Below are 18,565 nucleotides of genomic sequence, written 5' to 3'. Positions count from 1 at the left end.
CAATATTATGTAACCAATTAGGACTCTAATTAGGAAGAATGTTTCTCAATAATAATTATGATTACAAAGGAAGGTGAGAAGCATATTTCACATACACAAAACGACACCCTACAACGTGACAAGACATCCCATTGGTGCGTGTCAGCGACGCTCCATCACCTTAAATCCCCACTCGGACAAAATTCCCAGCTGTTACTTTTATATTTACAACCACAACCTCCACATATAAACCAAAGTTCGTGTTTATTATTTTTATTTTATTTTATTTTATTTTAAAAAAGAACAGAAAAACCGTACCCCTTTGCTCTCTCTCTCTCTCTCTCTCTCTCTCTCTCAAAACCTAAAGCCCTCCAATCTCTTTTTGTCAAAAAGTGTGTATTTTCTTTTTCAAATGCAAGAATTGTTGACTCTCTTTACCTTAGCCGCTCCCAATCAAACATAAAATCTCTCACTCATTTTTGGGATGTGCTGAAGCTACTAAATTAGGGCAAAACCTAACTTTCTTGCAGTTGATTATGGTGGGGCTGTGCATTATGCTGGAAGACTCTAGCTTTCCGAGCTGAAGTTTCGGGGAAATGCCCCGATTTCACTGATATAGGTAAGGTGTATATTTTTCTTGAAAAATCTGCTTCGGCGCTCCTCTAAGTTGAGGGTTTCTGCAATTTTCTGGTTTTTTTGGGTTCTTAGACCGTTTATGTTTCGCACAAGTTTTTTTAATTGTTAGTATGTGATTGGTGTTTTGCGGCGACTATAGGTGAAAGAAATGGAAGATGAGCATGCGTTTATCCTGGCATGTGCAATTTCAGGGACTCTCTTTTCTGTTCTAGGTGCAGCTTCTTTTGTTATACTCTGGTTGGTGAATTGGAGACCTTGGCGCATCTATAGGTAACATGGTTTTAGCTCCTTTTTATATCTATTACCTTTTCTGTTTTTGGATAACTAAAGTTTGCTCCGGTACAAAAAAACAATTATATTTTACTAATCTGGTCGATTATTATGATAGAGAGCTCTAACAGTGTCAGTGGATGATTACACAGAATGATAGATTATGGTTATCCTTGTGTATATTGAAATTGGTTTTAATTTTGTCTCATTTAGATTTTGAAATGCCCATTTTACAATAGTTGAATTGGTTGAAATAACACTGGTAAAATTGGGCTTGGTGAATCATTTTTCAATACGGGTTACTTTTTCTTCAGATCAGTAACTGTTTATCTGAAAATATTCATTAGACAGTGGAGGATTTCTCCAGTTTAAACTCGATTCAGAAATGCAAGAGTATGCCATGTTGCCTAGTTTCTAAATGTGGGTTTTGAATCTTGGATTTGTTTGAACAGCGATTATTCAAATTTGTTTCTTATTAAATAAAGTAAGTGGTCTATTCAAATAAGGAAGGTTCTTATGAAAAACATTTTCAGATCTGAAATTCTTGTAAGGCGCTTCTTTCTCTTGATATCTGCATGAGGTTAATGCTTCAAATAAATCTCACTAGACTTTCCTCGAACCATTATTTTTTAAGATTGACCAATCTATTTATAGCAAGCAGAAGTACTAGAATAGTATCTATGACACTGGATTCCGAATCCACCACATAGTTATTGCTTGCCATTTATGGTGCCTGTTTTTGAAATATTTGGCATGTATATCTAATTGTCACGTTCCTGCCATTTTATCATAGATAATGAGAAATATAACTTCGAAAACCAAACATTCTAGTTGTCTAATTGGTCAAGTATGTCGCTTGGCAAGCCATTGGAATTGAACTGGTGTGAAATTCCGTGGTATATTCTGTTCTAGTTGTCTTTTAGTAACTAATTGTTCAAGTATGTCTCTTGGCGAGTCAATGGAGTTGAACTGGTGTGCAATTTTTTGGTGTATTTTAGTTTGTCTCATAACTGGTTGTAAAGTGAGAACGCTCTTACAGTTTATAGGATCTTAGGAGAATGGATATGTCAATTGTTGTGCCTTTTCCATGGCTCCTTTTTATTTATTTTTGGTTTTACAGGGTAAGTGCAAAAGAAGCACCTGCTATTTTATTGAGATACGGATAATTTTTCATTCACCATATATTTCTGATTTTGCTTCCCGTTGCCCATCAAAATTATTCATTTGAAATAATGTGTAAGTTATTTTTCTACACTAATATTCAGGTTTTCCTTTTCTTCTTCAGTTTTCTTATTCTGGTGTTCATCTTCACACTGCTTGACTGAAAAAATCTTATGGGATAAGAATGTTAAATGCTGTTTTAGTTGCTAAATGTAGTGTTTTGGGATTTGTTCACCTAATTGTTAGCATAAACAGGAAAATCAACAATTGGGTTCTACATATGAGATAGGGTTTCTGAAGAAACTATACTGTTTCTTAATGGTACCTATGATAGTCTACCTTGATTTGTTTTGTGATTATTTAGTTTTCCTTTCGTCTCTCACTTTTCTTGACTACTTTGTCTCATTTTATATGCTTGATTATATATGTGTTTTTTCCCAAATTGATGTAGAAAAGCCTTTTAAGGATGGAAAAAGATGTAAAGGATTTCATAACTAAATGTGATCTCAGTTTTACTAATCTGGAGAGAGCTACCCTTATGCAGCATTTTCATTATCGTATTGCTATTATTGCCTTTTTATCTATTTTTTTTGGTTTTAAAAGTTATCTTTAACTGTATGATGAGTTGATATGACATTTATAGTATGGATAGGATGGCCTTTGTATTGATCATGGTGGTTCTTATGGATTAAAATTTCTTATTTATATTTTCTTCCTGTCTTTACTTTGTGCACAAAAAAATCAGATCCTTGGTTTACCATCATTTCACTTGATGATAAGGCATACCTCGTTGGGTGCATGTAGAACTTTAACTGAATCTTCTTCGTCATTGTGTTTCAGTTGGATATTTGCTAGAAAATGGCCAGATTTTGTCCAAGGACCGCAGCTGGGAGTATTATGTGGACTTTTTTCCTTTGGTGCTTGGATAATTGTCATTTCACCGGTAGTTGTGGTGATTGTATGGGGTTGCTGGTTGATACTGATATTAGGGCGAGACTTAATTGGTCTTGCTGTTATAATGGCTGGAGTTGCTCTACTTTTGGCATTCTATTCTGTAATGCTATGGTGGAGAACCCAATGGCAAAGCTCAAGTATGTATCTCTTATTTTTGGTTCATTGTTTTGGAACTTTTTGACATGAAAACAAAGTTTCTGAGTAAGAATTTTAATTTGTCCTTTGGAGGACCCATGAAATTTTACACAATTTCATAGAGTCCATTTTTAGCAACTAATTGATATGAAAACCCCCTTAATATGAGTCTTAACAGACGGAGGGACTGTGTATAATTGAATCAGGAAGAAGTTTAGGCATCCTCCGCTTCTGTTGCTCTTTCTGCAAGCCCGCAAGCCCTGTTGTTCGTCTGGCTGTGATTAGTCTATGTGTTCTATTGGTCTAAATGTTTCATTTTTACCCATTGAATCTGTACTAAACATGTTTCTTTTAGTTTGTGACCCTCTGTCCTGCCCTTTAAGCTTTGACTCAGTTAAAATTTCTGTCATTTATGGATTTTGCTATAAAGGATTTGAATTTCTCTGATTTTGCTCAACCATCCTCTCCAATGCCCTTAATACACATGGAACTGACCTCTGCCTGACGCGTATGGGTTTTATACTTATATTCAACCAAAAATGAATAACCTGCATGAAAAACTTGAACAGGGGCTGTTGCTGCTCTTCTGCTTCTGGCTGTTGGATTGCTTTGTGCATATGAGCTTTGTGCCGTGTATGTTACGGCAGGTGCAAAAGCATCTGACCGGTATTCATCTTCAGGCTTTTTCTTTGGTGTGTCTGCAATCGCCCTTGCAATCAACATGCTTTTCATTTGCAGAATGGTTTTCAATGGTAAGTCATAATTTTGGTTATGGGCATCAAAACTGCTTCTCATTCGGTATTGTCTTTTCATTTGATATTTGTGTTTTTGGCAATCCTCTTGCATGACTTCTTCAGGAAATGGTTTAGATATCGATGAATATGTCAGAAGAGCATATAAGTTTGCTTATTCAGATTGTATTGAAGTGGGCCCCGTTGCTTGCTTACCCGAACCGCCAAATCCCAATGAATTATATCCTCGGCAGTCTAGAAGGCAAGTTCTATATCTCGTTGGATTTTTCTTCAGACACTCTATTTCATTATGCCTTTGCTATACAAACATTTACTCGTGCAACTGCTTGTTGGTTACTTTTATGCATGGTTCAACTTTATATCAATTGAATTCCATCATCTTGTGTATACACCCATTTCGTTTTATGTTTATTGTTAATCTTTTATGTTTTCAATAGTTTGTTTTTTCTCATTTGATTTTCTGCAGGGCTTTGCACCTTGGGCTTCTCTATTTTGGTTCTCTTGTAGTTCTGCTTGTATATTCTATCTTGTATGGCCTGACAGCCAAAGAATCACATTGGCTTGGAGCAATTACATCAGCAGCTGTTATTATTCTTGGTATATCCATTGGAAATAATAGAGTTTGTTATTTCCATTTCTAAATTATGCAGTTTTGTTCTCTTGACAGATTATATCATCCTAATTTTCTTTCTTTGGTAGATTGGAATGTGGGAACATGCCTGTATGGGTTCAAGCTTCTCAAAAGTCGCGTTGCTGCACTTTTTGTCGCTGGGGCATCTCGTGTCTTTTTGATATGTTTTGGAGTTCGCTATTGGTTTGTTCCATCCTTGTGACTAGATATTGAAACTTTCAATTTACTTGACCTAGTTAATCATGACTTCCACCTCAATCTTATTACAGGTATCTTGGACACTGTATTAGTTATGCTGTTGTGGCATCTGTGCTGCTAGGTGCTGCTGTTTCTCGTCATCTATCAGTTACTAATCTGTCAGCTGCGAGAAGAGATGCGTTAGAGAGCACAGTAACTCGTCTTAGGGAAGGATTCCGAAGAAAAGAGCAAAACTGTTCATCCAGCTCATCGGAAGGCTGTGGTTCGAGTGTAAAACGTAATAGTAGTGCAGAAGCAGGCCAACTTGGTAATAATGCAACAACTTGTACTGGCGATATTAATTGTTGGAATAATGTTGATGGGATTCATAGTGAAAACAGCATGGATAGTGGGAGGCCGAGTTTTGCTTTACATAGTAGTTCTTGTCGTTCTGTATTTCAAGAAACTGAAGTTGGGCCATCATCTATGGATAAAAATGTTGATCAGAATAGCTCTTTGGTAGTTTGTTCTAGTAGTGGCCTGGAAAGCCAGGGATGTGAGTCCAGTGCATCTAATTCTCTTAATCAGGCATTAGATTTGAATTTAGCCCTTGCATTCCAAGAGAAGTTGAATGATCCGAGAATTACTTCTATTTTGAAAAGAAGAGCAGCACATGGAGAGCTGGAACTTACCAGTTTATTACAAGATAAAGGTCTAGACCCTAATTTCGCTGTGATGCTGAAGGAGAATGGATTGGATCCGATGATACTTGCATTACTGCAAAGAAGTAGTTTGGATGCGGATAGAGATCACCGTGAAAATAACACGACTGTGATTGACTCAAACATTGTTGACAATATTGCACCTACTCAAATTTCATTCTCAGAAGAACTTAGGCTCCATGGATTGGAGAAGTGGCTCCAGCTTTGTAGACTAGTTCTGCACTACATAGCTGGTACCCCAGAACGGGCATGGCTTCTCTTTAGTTTTGTCTTTAGCATGGAAACAACCATGGTAGCTATTTTCCGCCCGAACACCATAAAATTGATAAATGCTACACATCAACAGGTAACCAGCATGGCTATGCCAAGTATGCCCTAAAGTATTTATGACAATGCCATTAAGAAACTTGCATGTGCTTATTCTCCACTTTCTCATTCACAAGCTTCACATGCTTCTGTTACAGTTTGAATTTGGCATTGCCGTGCTGCTGTTGTCTCCTGTTGTCTGGTCAATTATGGCTTTCCTTAGGTCACTGCAATATGAAGAATTGTCCATGACTTCAAAACCTCGGAAGGTAATGGTGATTATGTTGTTAAATTTTTCTTTTCTTTTCATGGATTGATATTTTCTAATTTGATGGACCATTGTTTGTAGCATTAATTTAAACATTCTCAACTTATTTGGCTAGGGTTGGATAAGGCACTGTTTGGTTCGTGTGATTGGATGTTGAATGATGTGTGTTATAGGGATGATAATATGGATAACAAAATAATTTATGACTTTATGTTTGTAGAACTTGAGTCAAATGTTTGATAGTTTCATGGTACAAAGATGTATATAATCAATTAATGCCTCATTCCGTGCACCAAACGGTGTTTGAGTACCATATCATAGGCCCCCATCTCCTTTCTACATATGTTGCTTAAGAATTGCTCTTAAATAGTTGAATCCACAAATTGTTGAGTATACGTTGTTGGTTGTCAAATTATCTTTTTGGATTGTGTGGAATGAAGCTTTGGAAGGATAATGTTAATCTAAGTTCTAACTGTAAAAAACATCAGGATGTGTTGTTTATATACAATCTGTTTGTCAATAGCGCCTCATATATTTCCTTATTGTTCCTGCAAACATTCTACTTTTAGGTGTTGCGTTTTCTTAATTATTAGAATTTCAAATGTTCTAATGCTCAAGCATAATTTTATGTTATGTAATTCCTCACCGTTGCCTATCAGGATCTCTGCTAGCATTTATGTTTATGTATTTTCTGTTATCTTTCATCTTATGCAGTATGGCTTTGTGGCTTGGCTGGTGAGCACCTCAGTAGGATTGCTGCTCTCCTTCTTGAGGTATGACCTTTTGATTCCATGTGTTTGTTTTTTTAGTTGCTGACTTGAATGCAATCCTGATTGTCAATCTTTTGCAGCAAGTCGTCAGTTCTTCTGGGATTATCTTTGACGGTTCCTCTTATGGTGGCATGCCTTTCTGTTGGCATTCCCATATGGATACGCAATGGTCACCAGTTTTGGGCTTCTGGAAGTGGTAGTGAAGACAACATACAGAATCGTGCAATTATTGGGAAGATGGAGGTATAGCATTTTACTTTTCTTGTAATTTGTCGTAACTCGAGCTGGCTTCTGGAGATTTTGTTGCAACGTGATTAAATTCTACTGCTTTACTTGTTTTTCCTGAAAGGAAAAAATCCTTCATATTTTATTCCACTTCACTTGTCACTGTTATTAAAGATAAATCATTTTAGCATTTTGTAGAAACCACCCAGAGGTTGTGAACCTTTTGTGTTATGTTGCTTGTTTTGCATTATTTGGCCATGGGTGCTTTCTGGCACAAGATTTCAGTCGGATTCAGTTGTGTAATTGATTATTGTTAATGATATGTGCGTATTTTTGTTTTTTATGGTTGCGGAATTAATGACTTCCTTTCTACTTTCTTTCATTTGGTATTAACGACATTACTGTAATTTAATGGCAGAGAATCGTTCTTTTCATTTGCATGTCCTTGTTTGCTGGATCTGTACTGGCTCTTGGTGGAATCATATCTGCTAAGCCTTTAGATGATTTAAGCTACAAGGGATGGACTGGATACCAGAATCAGGTTTCTTCCCCGTACACATCGTCAGTGTATATTGGCTGGGCAATGGCTTCGATAATCGCCTTAATAGTCACCGGTGTGCTGCCGATTGTGTCGTGGTTTTCGACTTACCGATTTTCCCTGTCATCTGCTTGTTGCATTGGATTGTTTGCAGGTGAAGTATGATTTACTATTTAGATCTTGTACCCAAATCTCTGAAGCATCATCTTTTTACTTGATTCCGTTTATGGGCATTATATAGCTTTACAATACTAAAATCTTGTTTTTTGTAGCTATCCTTGTGTCGTTTTGTGGTGCATCATATGTGAAAGTTGTGAATTCAAGAAATGACCAGGTTCCAACAAAGGCTGACTTTCTCGCTGCTTTGCTTCCATTAACTTGCATGCCTGCGATATTATCACTATGTTCCGGTCTGCTCAAATGGTATGTGAAGCAGATGTACTGTCTGACTGGATTGTTGTTTTATTCCTTCAGAATTGGTTTCAGTTAATGGTATGTATAAGAGTGATTCTAAGGCGTAACATCCTCAATATATTATTGCAGGAAAGATGACAACTGGAAACTTTCTCGTGGTGCTTATATATTTATTATGATCGGTCTTGTTTTGTTGCTTTCTGCCATTTCTGCAATTATTGTTACGATTCATCCATGGACGGTGAGCAAGCATTTTCACTGAGTTTGTATGCTAAATTAAATTTCATTTCAGCTGCACCTTACATGATGTTTTGCTCTATTGCCTACAGATTGGTGTATCATTCCTTTTAGTGGTGCTCCTTTTGGTTCTGGCCATCGGTGTTATTCATTACTGGGCTTCAAACAACTTTTACTTGACACGGTTTCAAATGTTATGCGTGTGTTTTCTTGCATTTCTTTTGGCTTTGGCGGCATTCCTTGTTGGCTGGTTTCAAGGTGAAAGCTTTTAAAAAAACCTATGTGGAAACCACTGATAGAATAAACTGCATTGTTTACTTGTCTCATCTACTTTATTGAATTTCATAAATATGTACCTTCAAAGAATTCTTTTGTATTAAATAACATCTTAAATTTTTTTCCCCCAGATAAGGCTTTTGTTGGGGCGTCCGTTGGTTACTTCTCATTTCTTTTCCTTTTGGCTGGAAGGGCATTGACTGTGAGTAACATCTTGCCGTAAAACAGTTCAACAGAAATATGCCACTTTAATTTAGCTAGTCTTTGGGACAATTGTATTCAACTTGATTTTTGGTGTACCTACATTTATCACTGTGCTACATTGCAGGTTCTTCTTTCCCCTCCTGTTGTTGTTTATTCTCCTAGAGTGTTACCTGTATATGTTTATGATGCTCATGCAGATTGTGGAAAAAATGTCAGGTTTGTGACATCCCTTCGTTAACATCATATTAGTTTCTTTCTTCCATCATATGTAACTTCTTAGGCATTTTTTTTTAATATGAATGACTCAGCTAGTTGCTGCATAATATTCTATTTGTGTTCAATCTTTCTTCTGTTTCCAGTGCTGCTTTTCTTGTGCTTTACGGGATTGCACTGGCTACTGAAGGTTGGGGTGTTGTTGCCAGCTTGAAAATTTACCCACCTTTTGCCGGTGCTGCTGTTTCAGCAATTACACTTGTTGTGGCTTTTGGCTTTGCTGTCTCAAGATCGTGCTTAACTCTTGAGGTTTTGCAGTCTACCTGGCACTTATCTACACAATTTAGCATTTATAACTCTGGAATAGTCACAACTCGCTCTATTCTATAATTTTGTAGATGTTGGAGGATGCGGTTCACTTCCTTAATAAGGAAACTCTAATCCAGGCAATTGCGAGATCTGCCACCAAGGTGCGTTCTTGTTTAAAAGAAGAAATGAGTGAAAGTTAAATTTGCTATTCTCAAATCTCTGAAGAGAAGTTTATCATATCTTAAATGTGTCTTCTCAATAAGAACAATTTAAAATGTGGATAAAAAGTTTGAGCAGTTTCAGATTCATGCTAAAAAGTACATAGCTTCCACTCTGCATATGGTGTGCTTAATTAAACAAAACACAAAATTGAAATGTGGGATCTGGCACATTAACATGCTCAGGAACTTGTCCAAGTTGTTTCTAGATATAATGAGGCTTACTTTGGTATTTAAAAGGCTTTTGAGGTTCGAAAAAACCTTTACAAGTTCTTCGAACGCCGGAAGCTTGAAGCCTTGGACGATTATGTACTTTGTTGTTTGCATGTATTCTAATTTGAGTGTGATTAACTAATTATATGTTTAGTGTTTGCATAATTGATTGAACTGCGATGTAATTTACATTGAATGTGTGTGTGATTGCGTGCATGCGTATACCTGTGATGATTCCTTGCCATCTCTTCAAACTTTCAAGAATTACTATGTCTTTTGTCCATGGTGTCGTATACAAGTCGATACACGTGTCTGTAGCTTCTGAATTTCTTGATCTTGTGGTTATATCTCTCGAAATTAGTATTCAGTGCCACATGTGGGTGAAGCAAGTACTAAAAACGTATGAAAATAAAAGGAAAGAGGTGATTTTGTCAATGGAAGGTGATTTTGATTTCTTAAAGGCCATTCCATTCCAAAAGTTGCTGTTCTGCTAATCATGCTGAAATCTGAAACTTTTGGTTGTCTGAATGACTGCAGTCTTGCTTGGATTTAAAATTCAGTTATTCCTTGCAGACTAGAAATGCATTATCTGGAACTTACTCCGCTCCTCAGAGGTCAGCTAGTTCAGCTGCACTTTTGGTTGGAGACCCTACTATTGCACGGGATAGGGCAGGAAACTTCGTGCTTCCCAGGGCTGATGTCATGAAATTAAGAGATCGTTTGAGAAACGAAGAACTGGCTATAGGGTCATTCTTCTCCAGACTGAGATGTTGTAACATTTTACGTCATGAAGCCACCAGTGACCTCGATCACAGGAGAGAAATGTGTGCCCATGCTAGAATTCTCGCTCTTGAAGAAGCTATTGATACTGAGTGGGTTTATATGTGGGATAAGTTTGGTGGTTATCTGCTTCTTCTGCTTGGTTTGACTGCCAAGGCAGAAAGGGTGCAGGTAATCATGGCTATATTCTGCTGTCCATGGGTGAATATTCTTGTTTTGTCTGCTGATGATTTTATTCTTTGTTTTCGTACTTACCAGGATGAGGTTCGCCTGAGACTGTTTCTGGATAGCATAGGATTTTCGGATTTAAGTGCTAAAAAAATTAAGGAGTGGATGCCTGAAGACCGTAGACAATTTGAGATTATACAGGAGAGGTTGAAAAGTTCCTATGTATAAATCTTGTGGATTTCATTACTTTTTCCTGGCCATCCTTATTTTTCTTTATTGGTTCCTGTAGTTATTTAAGAGAGAAGGAGATAGAGGAGGAAGTTTTGATGCAGAGGCGCGAAGAGGAAGGAAGAGGTAAAGAAAGGAGAAAGGCTCTTCTGGAGAAAGAGGAACGCAAATGGAAGGAGATAGAAGCTTCTCTCATATCAAGCATTCCAAATGCTGGCAGTAGAGAAGCAGTGGCCATGGCAGCTGCCGTTCGGGCTGTAGGTGGTGATTCAGTGCTTGATGATTCCTTTGCGCGAGAGCGGGTCTCAAACATTGCTCGTAGGATACGATCAACTCAGTTATCTCAACGTGCACTTCAGGTGACTATTATGTTATAATTTACTTTGCTTCAGTAAGTTGCATGCCAAACTCTGTATGTTTGAGATTTTAGCATTTCGCCTATCAGGTAAGTTATTGTTGCAGTCATTTTTGATTACACACGATTATCTTTCTGTTATATTTTTTTGGGTGGATGGGGAGTGAGGCATGAGTCTCGATTGATCGGTTGGGTTGATCTAGGCAATTTGACTAGGTTTGAAGCTTTGCAGTGAAGGCATAAATTGCTGATGACAGTGTTCCTTTGTCTAATTTTTTATTGCAGACTGGACTTACTGGAGCTGTATGTGTGCTTGATGATGAGCCCACAACAAGTGGCAGGCACTATGGTCAGATCGATCTTAGTTTATGTCAGAGCCAGAAAGTTAGCTTCTCAATCGCGGTGATGGTTCAGCCTGAGTCTGGGCCAGTTTGTCTGTTGGGCACTGAATTTCAGAGCAATATATGTTGGGAAATTCTTGTGGCTGGTTCTGAACAAGGAATTGAAGCTGGACAAGTTGGCCTTCGCTTGATTACAAAAGGTGATAGACAGACATTTGTTTCCAAGGAATGGAGTATAAGTTCGTCCAGTATTGCAGATGGAAGGTAATGACCTTATTTCTTGCCACCATCAATAGACTCCTTGAATGTTTTCATCTTCATGTTTTTTTTTATTTAGTTTTTTGTCGTCTATGCCCCTTTCGTCATCGAGTGTCAGCACTTCAATGGGTTTCACGTGCCTTCATGCTTTGTCTTAGATTCACTCTCTTGCAGGTGGCATATTGTCACAATGACAATCGATGCTGATTTAGGTGAGGCAACTTGCTTCATCGATGGTGGTTATGATGGATATCAGTCTGGGCTGCCACTCAACATCGGTAATGGTGTGTGGGAACAAGGAACAGATGTTTGGATTGGTGTTAGACCACCCATAGATATGGATGCATTTGGGAGGTCTGACAGCGAGGGAACTGAATCCAAGATGCATTTGATGGATGTTTTCCTTTGGGGAAGGTGCTTGAATGAAGATGAGATTGCTGCTCTGCCAGCTGCCATGGGTTCTGGAGATTACAACTTTACTGATTACCTAGACGATAACTGCCAGTGGGCAGATTCACCTCCTAGGGTTTGTGCTTAAGTTTGCTCCTCTGTTTTTACAATTTTTGCTTGATTTGAACTTCCATGTGAGTTTGTAATACACCTTGGTGCTTCTAACCTGTTTTCTGATTGGTCTTTTGTGCCATTTTATATTAGGTTGAGGACTGGGAGAGTGATCCCGCTGAGGTTGATCTCTATGATAGAGATGAGGTAGACTGGGATGGGCAATATTCAAGTGGGAGGAAGAGGAGGGTGGATCGGGAAGGGATTGTTGTAGATGTTGATTCTTTTGCCAGAAGGTTGAGGAAACCCAGGATAGAGACTCAGGAGGAAATCAATCTACGTATGCACTCTGTCGAATTGGCTGTTAAGGAAGCTCTCTTGGCAAGAGGAGAATCACAGTTTACTGATCAAGAGTTTCCCCCAAATGATCGATCATTGTTTGTGGATCCAGGAAATCCCCCGTTGAAGTTGCAGGTAACTTATTCCATCAGTTAGTGTTCTTTTGCACGCATTACGTGCTTATACAGTTAGAAATATTTATTTAACATGATAAATTTTGGTATTTTCAAATTAATGATTTTTCTATATTATTTTATTAAGAGAGATAGACTATCTAAACATTTAAAAATATAGATTATGATAGGATTGAAATTTAAAATATAGATAAAGAAGATATTGAAAATTTNGGAATCATTAATAAAGTCATATAACAATAGTATAATTGTAGTTTTTAATAAGATTTCACCAAATTAAAGTTAGTATAGGGACCTCGAGTTTAATCAAATAGTTAGATTTTTCCTGTAACGGATGCTTATTTAAACCTGTCACTGCTATTCCGCTCTACTGTCTTTGCTTCTTAACTTTGCTGGATCTTTCTCATAGGTTGTGTCTCAATGGATGAGACCTACTGAAATAGTCAAAGAGAAGCATCTGGATTCTATTCCACGCTTATTTTTGGGAACAGCAAATCCTTCTGATGTTTGTCAGGTCTTTCACTTGCATGTTCTCCCTTCCTCCCCTGTTTCCATTTTCCTCTGCCGTGTATGTGAATGTGTATGGTCCTCTTACAGGTTGAGGGGGCATTGCCTCTGTGCCATCTCATTCTTGTTTAGTTCTTAATTTTTTTCTTGTAATCTACCTTGAATAGGGTCGATTGGGCGATTGTTGGTTTTTGAGTGCTGTTGCTGTTCTGGCTGAGGTTAAACGCATATCAGAAGTCATTATCACTCCAGACTACAATGAAGAAGGAATATATACAGTTCGTTTTTGTATTCAGGTGGTTTAGTTTCTTAGTCACGTTTGTTTTGTTAAATTATTATCTTTCTTTTGCCAGAAACTTGATATTGTTCAATTTTTGCTCATAAGAATTTGGGAGCCGCGCTTACAGGTGTTTTAAATTATATATAAGCAGTAAAGGACCTCTCTTGATACATTTTTTAATGTTTTCATATGTGGAGTTTCATTTCAGTGCTTTTGCTGCTTGTTCTACTGCAGAATTGGAAGCTATTCCAATTCTTCATAGTAGTAATGATACTGAGACTCTGCAAGTTCTTGGGTTTTTTTGTTGTTTTTTAACTGAAGGCCATGGTAAATTGTCACTGTGATTGTCTGATTTATTTTGAAAATAACGCTTACTTTACTTAATGTCAGGGGGAATGGGTTCCTGTCGTTGTAGATGACTGGATTCCTTGCGAATCACCAGGCAAACCAGCATTTGCAACCAGCCGGAAGGTGAATGAGTTGTGGGTCTCTGTACTGGAAAAGGCATATGCGAAGCTCCATGGTTCATATGAAGCGTTAGAAGGTGGTCTTGTACAAGATGCTCTAGTAGACCTTACTGGAGGTGCTGGGGAGGAGATCGATATGAGATGTTCTCAATCACAGATTGATCTTGCAAGTGGAAGACTATGGTCTCAACTGTTGCGCTTTAAACAAGAGGGATTTCTGCTTGGTGCTGGTAGCCCTTCAGGGTCAGATGTGCATGTTTCTTCTTGTGGAATCGTGCAAGGACATGCATACTCAATATTGCAAGTATGTCGATCCACAGTGTATCTGTGATGTCTCGATAACTTTGAACATTTCAATCACTTCTTTTGTATCCTAATTGTTCAGGTACGCGAAGTGGACGGCCACAAACTTGTTCAGATCAGAAATCCTTGGGCAAACGAGGTTGAGTGGAATGGCCCTTGGTCCGATGCATCCCCTGAATGGACTGATAGGATGAAGCACAAGCTTAAGCATGTACAGCAGGTTATTGAATTTCTGCTCTCTTTAATTGGTCTTTAATTATTGTGCGGTTTTACAAAGGATGTCATCCTCTGAAAATAGCATCCTATGCTATCTTTACTTGCATATACTTAACATTCAAAAACTTTTATGTATTTCATTTTGCTACATCTGATGATGTGAATTTGAAACAGGCACAAGATGGTATATTTTGGATGTCGTGGCAAGATTTTCAAATTCATTTCAGGTCAATATATGTATGCCGCGTCTACCCATCTGAGATGACTTATTCCCTCCACAGTCAGTGGCGTGGCTACAGTGCTGGAGGCTGCCAAGACTATGATACGTGGCATCAAAATCCACAATTCCGGTTGAGGGCAACTGGACCTGATGTATCGTTGCCTATTCACGTTTTCATTACCTTGACTCAGGTGTAGCCTCCTATGTACAGTACTTGGACTTTAGACATTGAGATCTTTCATTCCATTTGTTTAATGCCATACTAACATGGCCTTGACCCAAATTGCTAGGGGGTGAGTTTCTCTAGAACAACAGCAGGTTTCAGGAATTACCAATCGAGCCATGATTCCATGATGTTCTATATTGGCATGAGGATTCTCAAGACACGAGGCCGCCGTGCTGCCTACAATATTTATATGCATGAATCAGTTGGAGGAACTGATTATGTTAATTCTCGGGAAATATCATGTGAAATGGTCCTGGATCCTGATCCAAAGGGGTACACGATAGTACCAACAACAATACACCCTGGAGAAGAGGCACCCTTCGTTTTATCTGTATTCACTAAATCCTCGGTGGCGCTCGAAGCCTTATAGCTTGCAGTCCATTGGGTTCAGTATCTGCAGGAGTAGTCTGCCTTGCTTGGCTATGTCGTGGCCATTCATATGCATCCCCAATCACAGACACGAGCAAAAATGGGCAGCAGAGTTTCATGGTAAGAATTTTCTCAAGTTGAACTAATCATACTAGTTTCATGGTTTGTCATCATCCTTCTGTTTTTCCAGTACTGAAAATTTACACCAGGCAAATGAACCCTCAATGTTTCGGCCAAGCTGCATGCAATCACATTATTTTGTTGTGGAATTGCTATCATCTGTTGGGATCTGTGAACAGCGGCATCAGTTCATGGTTATTTTAGGCGATCTAATCTGACCTGCCTTCACCACCAAGGGTAAAATTGTGCATACAAAGGCAAAGTATAGGAGGTAGTAGCATTATAATTGTAAATGAGCAGCATGGAGAGTAGGGTAACACTTGTTCCTGTTAGTTATTTATAGGTTTACAAAAATACCATATGTGGGTGGCTGAATCATCCATCAGCTACAATTTTGAAGCTTTAGATAGGTGACCGAAGCTCTTTGTAAAAACATTTAATTTTTTTAACCTTAATCCAACCTCTTCTTTAATCTATTTGATACTAGTGCCTATCTTCATAATTTAGTAGAAGGGAAACAGGACGAATTCAAGACTTTTTTACATTTGTTTACATCTAATTTTTTTGTTAAAATATGGCATGAGCTACAAAATTATAGCAAATGAGTTGCACCCTTATATTATAATAAAAGTGATGTCCAGCAGAATAGTTCATAAAAATGGTCGTTAAGCGACAACTTGCCCTTCACTGTCTTCTTCTGAATACATAGGAACAAGAACATATTCTTTACTGTGTTTCTCCGAGCAAGAATAATAATTTATGACCCACTCAGTCTTTTAAATCCCTAGTATAAGATACAGTATAAAAATGAAGAGTAAGCCCCATTGAAATTATCTGTGAACTGGTACAAATAATTCGTGATCTGCGTGTTAGCCAAATGTCACTACAATATATCAGGCAGAACTCGGAATAGCTGTACTAAAGAATACCACTTCAAGAATTCAAATCAAAGTGCGGGCAACATCTCAAATTGAAATCCTCTCTGCATGTATAAGGTTGAAAAAACAATTCTCTGCCACTAAATCCCTCGCAGCAAAGTCAATCATTCCGAATCACTTTCCATGGTTCCCATAGCCTTCAATCCTCTTGGTTTCTGCGAAAAAATAAAAATAAGAAATGACATCAAAACTCTGCGATCGGAATCAGGCATTTGAAGTAAAATCGAACAGGAGAGTGAAGGCCGAAAGAAAAATCTTGAGTACCTTCTTAGAGGTCTTCTTTTCCCTCACTTCATACCTTTCTTGGCACAAGTCTGATAGCCACGCACCAGGACTCACCAACTACAAATAAGTAAAACAATGTCATTATATCTCAATGCATCATTTAGATTTACACAACTTTTTCGTCAAACCGAATTCACTCACCAATATGGTTCTTTGAACCAACTTGGCTCTTTTCTTTGGCCTTTGGGGTGGTTTACATCCTTTCATCAACATAAAATCTTCCTCTTTTTCTTTATTAGATAAAGAAATTAGCAACTTTGGCCAAACCATTTTTTTATTTTCCTCCTTAGCAGGATTTGCAAATAGCGACTTGTTGCCATCTTCGAATCCACCACTGGATCCCCTCGTCGTGTAATATCTGTCTTCCTTCTCAGGAGATGAAGATGCTGATGCTTTACGGTTATCATTTGCACCAGATCTACTCATCCCCAATTCCCTGTAGTGAATATTATGCGCCCATTACCAGTTTGAAAAACGCATCTATTTGCATACATCTCTTACACACAATCCACTCTCTGTTTTGTTGTAGAAAACAATTTAGGTAGATGAGAATCTGAATGGATATGTAAGCATCAACCAACCACAATAATACGAATTAATAGCATATACTTGGATCCAACAACCGCTACCAAAACCTCCACAAGAATGTTCGAGTTTTACCCGTCGTACAAATTTTCTTGTACCAGATGCTCAACTCCTATCTAATCTTTCTGATTAAAGATAGACAAAACCCTGCTCAGTTTAAGATAAAGAAAACAAATCGAAAACTTAAGACTCCAGAGCCACGTCAATTGAAAAAAAGGAAGGAAAAACGAAGAAATCCAGAAGCACCCTCTTCAAACAAAAAACTTGGAATAAAAAGAAATATATTTTAAAAAAAAACCCAGAAGGATCCTTTCTTCCAATTGTAGTACCACCAAAAACACAATTGAAAACAGGAAGAAAAAGCAAATCTAGTCATTATGGAAGTGGGAAACTCAAAAAACCAAGAAAGATGAGATCTTTCCTTGAAATTCTCAATCTTCTGTTACCTGTTCGGACGATGAGGAGATGGAACTGGAGGTAAACCAAGCCCATCTTTACTGCCGTTGTTGATATTATTATCATGGTGGTTGTTTTCAACAACCCTTGAAGTTATTTTCTTCTTCATAACACCGCCGCCGCTTCCATCTGTTTTCCCATTTAAATCCGGATCTTTCACTTTTACACACCTTAGTCTCTTTCTATTCCCCCACTGCAACTTATCCATTATCTGTAGAATCAGCAAACTACCAAGCAACCAGTTCAGATCCTTGCACTCACATAATATATAAAATTTAGTAGAAAACAAGAAGAAAAACCAAACACACCTCAAGATCTGTAGCAGATGATAATGGAGTACCCTCCGTCAACACAAACCAAAAAACGCAAGAAAAATGCAGAGGAAGAGAATATGCACAGAGAAATTGCTGCAGAAAAATCTGCTGCGCAAACCACAAGATGAGATTTTCTCAGTTGCTATGCTTGCAAAAAAAAATGGATGTAATGGAAACTATCATTCAACTTTATGTAATTTCATTCCACACAAATAGAATATAAAATTTATTTTTATTTTTATTTTTGAACAAATTTTTATTTTTATTTTTATTTTAAAAAAATGTTATTTCTTTTGTAAGTTTGTGGGATCGTCAGCCGATAATTAGAACGGAGAATCTGGGCCGCTAATCTCTTTGAATAAAAGAGATGAGATGAAATGGATTTGGAGATATTGAGTCACGTGACTCTCGTGCTCTTCTTATGAAAACTCCTTGGGCCTAGGCTGCCTACTTGGACCAACTAAAGCCCAAAATTCATTAAAGTGGGCAGGGATGGTATCCGATACCCGAGAAGTCGGGTTAATTTTAAAATTCGGGTTTCTGTAATACCCGATCCAGATTTATACA

The 18,565-nt window shown here is 37.8% G+C and overlaps 2 protein-coding genes across 3 annotated transcripts; one reads left to right on the top strand and one right to left on the bottom strand.

Annotated features, from left to right (window-relative positions):
• Nucleotides 1-292: 292 nt before the first annotated feature.
• On the top strand, nucleotides 293-15,896 carry LOC140991370 (calpain-type cysteine protease DEK1). Its single transcript, XM_073461289.1, has 32 exons — nucleotides 293-599; nucleotides 755-885; nucleotides 2,887-3,137; nucleotides 3,705-3,887; nucleotides 3,993-4,128; nucleotides 4,354-4,484; nucleotides 4,587-4,701; nucleotides 4,788-5,763; nucleotides 5,882-5,992; nucleotides 6,706-6,764; nucleotides 6,842-7,004; nucleotides 7,405-7,678; nucleotides 7,797-7,947; nucleotides 8,068-8,179; nucleotides 8,268-8,433; nucleotides 8,583-8,653; nucleotides 8,780-8,871; nucleotides 9,015-9,177; nucleotides 9,267-9,338; nucleotides 10,182-10,559; nucleotides 10,647-10,762; nucleotides 10,846-11,143; nucleotides 11,425-11,744; nucleotides 11,913-12,264; nucleotides 12,393-12,713; nucleotides 13,122-13,226; nucleotides 13,387-13,515; nucleotides 13,890-14,270; nucleotides 14,352-14,489; nucleotides 14,660-14,896; nucleotides 14,996-15,420; nucleotides 15,491-15,896. The coding sequence occupies exons 2-31, from the start codon at nucleotides 764-766 to the stop codon at nucleotides 15,299-15,301; spliced, it is 6,429 nt and encodes a 2,142-aa protein (XP_073317390.1). The 5' UTR covers nucleotides 293-599; nucleotides 755-763; the 3' UTR covers nucleotides 15,302-15,420; nucleotides 15,491-15,896.
• A 160-nt stretch (nucleotides 15,897-16,056) lies between these two features.
• On the bottom strand, nucleotides 16,057-18,193 carry LOC140991371 (uncharacterized). 2 transcript variants are annotated; one of them, XM_073461291.1, is made up of 5 exons: nucleotides 17,993-18,193; nucleotides 17,675-17,911; nucleotides 16,785-17,079; nucleotides 16,623-16,700; nucleotides 16,057-16,513 (listed from the first exon to the last, which is right to left on the bottom strand). In XM_073461291.1, the coding sequence occupies exons 2-5, from the start codon at nucleotides 17,890-17,892 to the stop codon at nucleotides 16,463-16,465; spliced, it is 642 nt and encodes a 213-aa protein (XP_073317392.1). In that variant the 5' UTR covers nucleotides 17,893-17,911; nucleotides 17,993-18,193; the 3' UTR covers nucleotides 16,057-16,462. The 2 variants fall into 2 exon arrangements, with proteins under 2 accessions (XP_073317392.1, XP_073317391.1); XM_073461290.1 differs by having other exon boundaries at nucleotides 17,675-17,895; nucleotides 17,991-18,190.
• Nucleotides 18,194-18,565: the final 372 nt, after the last annotated feature.

This window comes from Primulina huaijiensis, chromosome 13 (genome assembly GCF_012295235.1).
Source record: "Primulina huaijiensis isolate GDHJ02 chromosome 13, ASM1229523v2, whole genome shotgun sequence".
Lineage (NCBI taxonomy): Eukaryota > Viridiplantae > Streptophyta > Magnoliopsida > Lamiales > Gesneriaceae > Primulina > Primulina huaijiensis.
Note: the sequence above shows the minus strand (reverse complement) of the source record. Positions and strands in the feature narration are given on the sequence as shown.

Bases quoted from the DNA above. Each gene is read 5' to 3' on its own strand.
- LOC140991370 (XM_073461289.1), top strand. From the start codon at position 764: ATGGAAGATGAGCATGCGTTTATCCTGGCATGTGCAATTTCAGGGACT. The intron at 4,129-4,353 runs GCAAGTTCTATA...GATTTTCTGCAG, and splicing joins TATCCTCGGCAGTCTAGAAG to GGCTTTGCACCTTGGGCTTC. The intron at 8,654-8,779 runs GTGAGTAACATC...GCTACATTGCAG, and splicing joins TGGCTGGAAGGGCATTGACT to GTTCTTCTTTCCCCTCCTGT.
- LOC140991371 (XM_073461291.1), bottom strand. From the start codon at position 17,892: ATGGATAAGTTGCAGTGGGGGAATAGAAAGAGACTAAGGTGTGTAAAA. The intron at 17,080-17,674 runs GTAACAGAAGAT...TATTCACTACAG, and splicing joins TCTCCTCATCGTCCGAACAG to GGAATTGGGGATGAGTAGAT. The intron at 16,701-16,784 runs GTGAGTGAATTC...ACTTATTTGTAG, and splicing joins TGGTTCAAAGAACCATATTG to TTGGTGAGTCCTGGTGCGTG.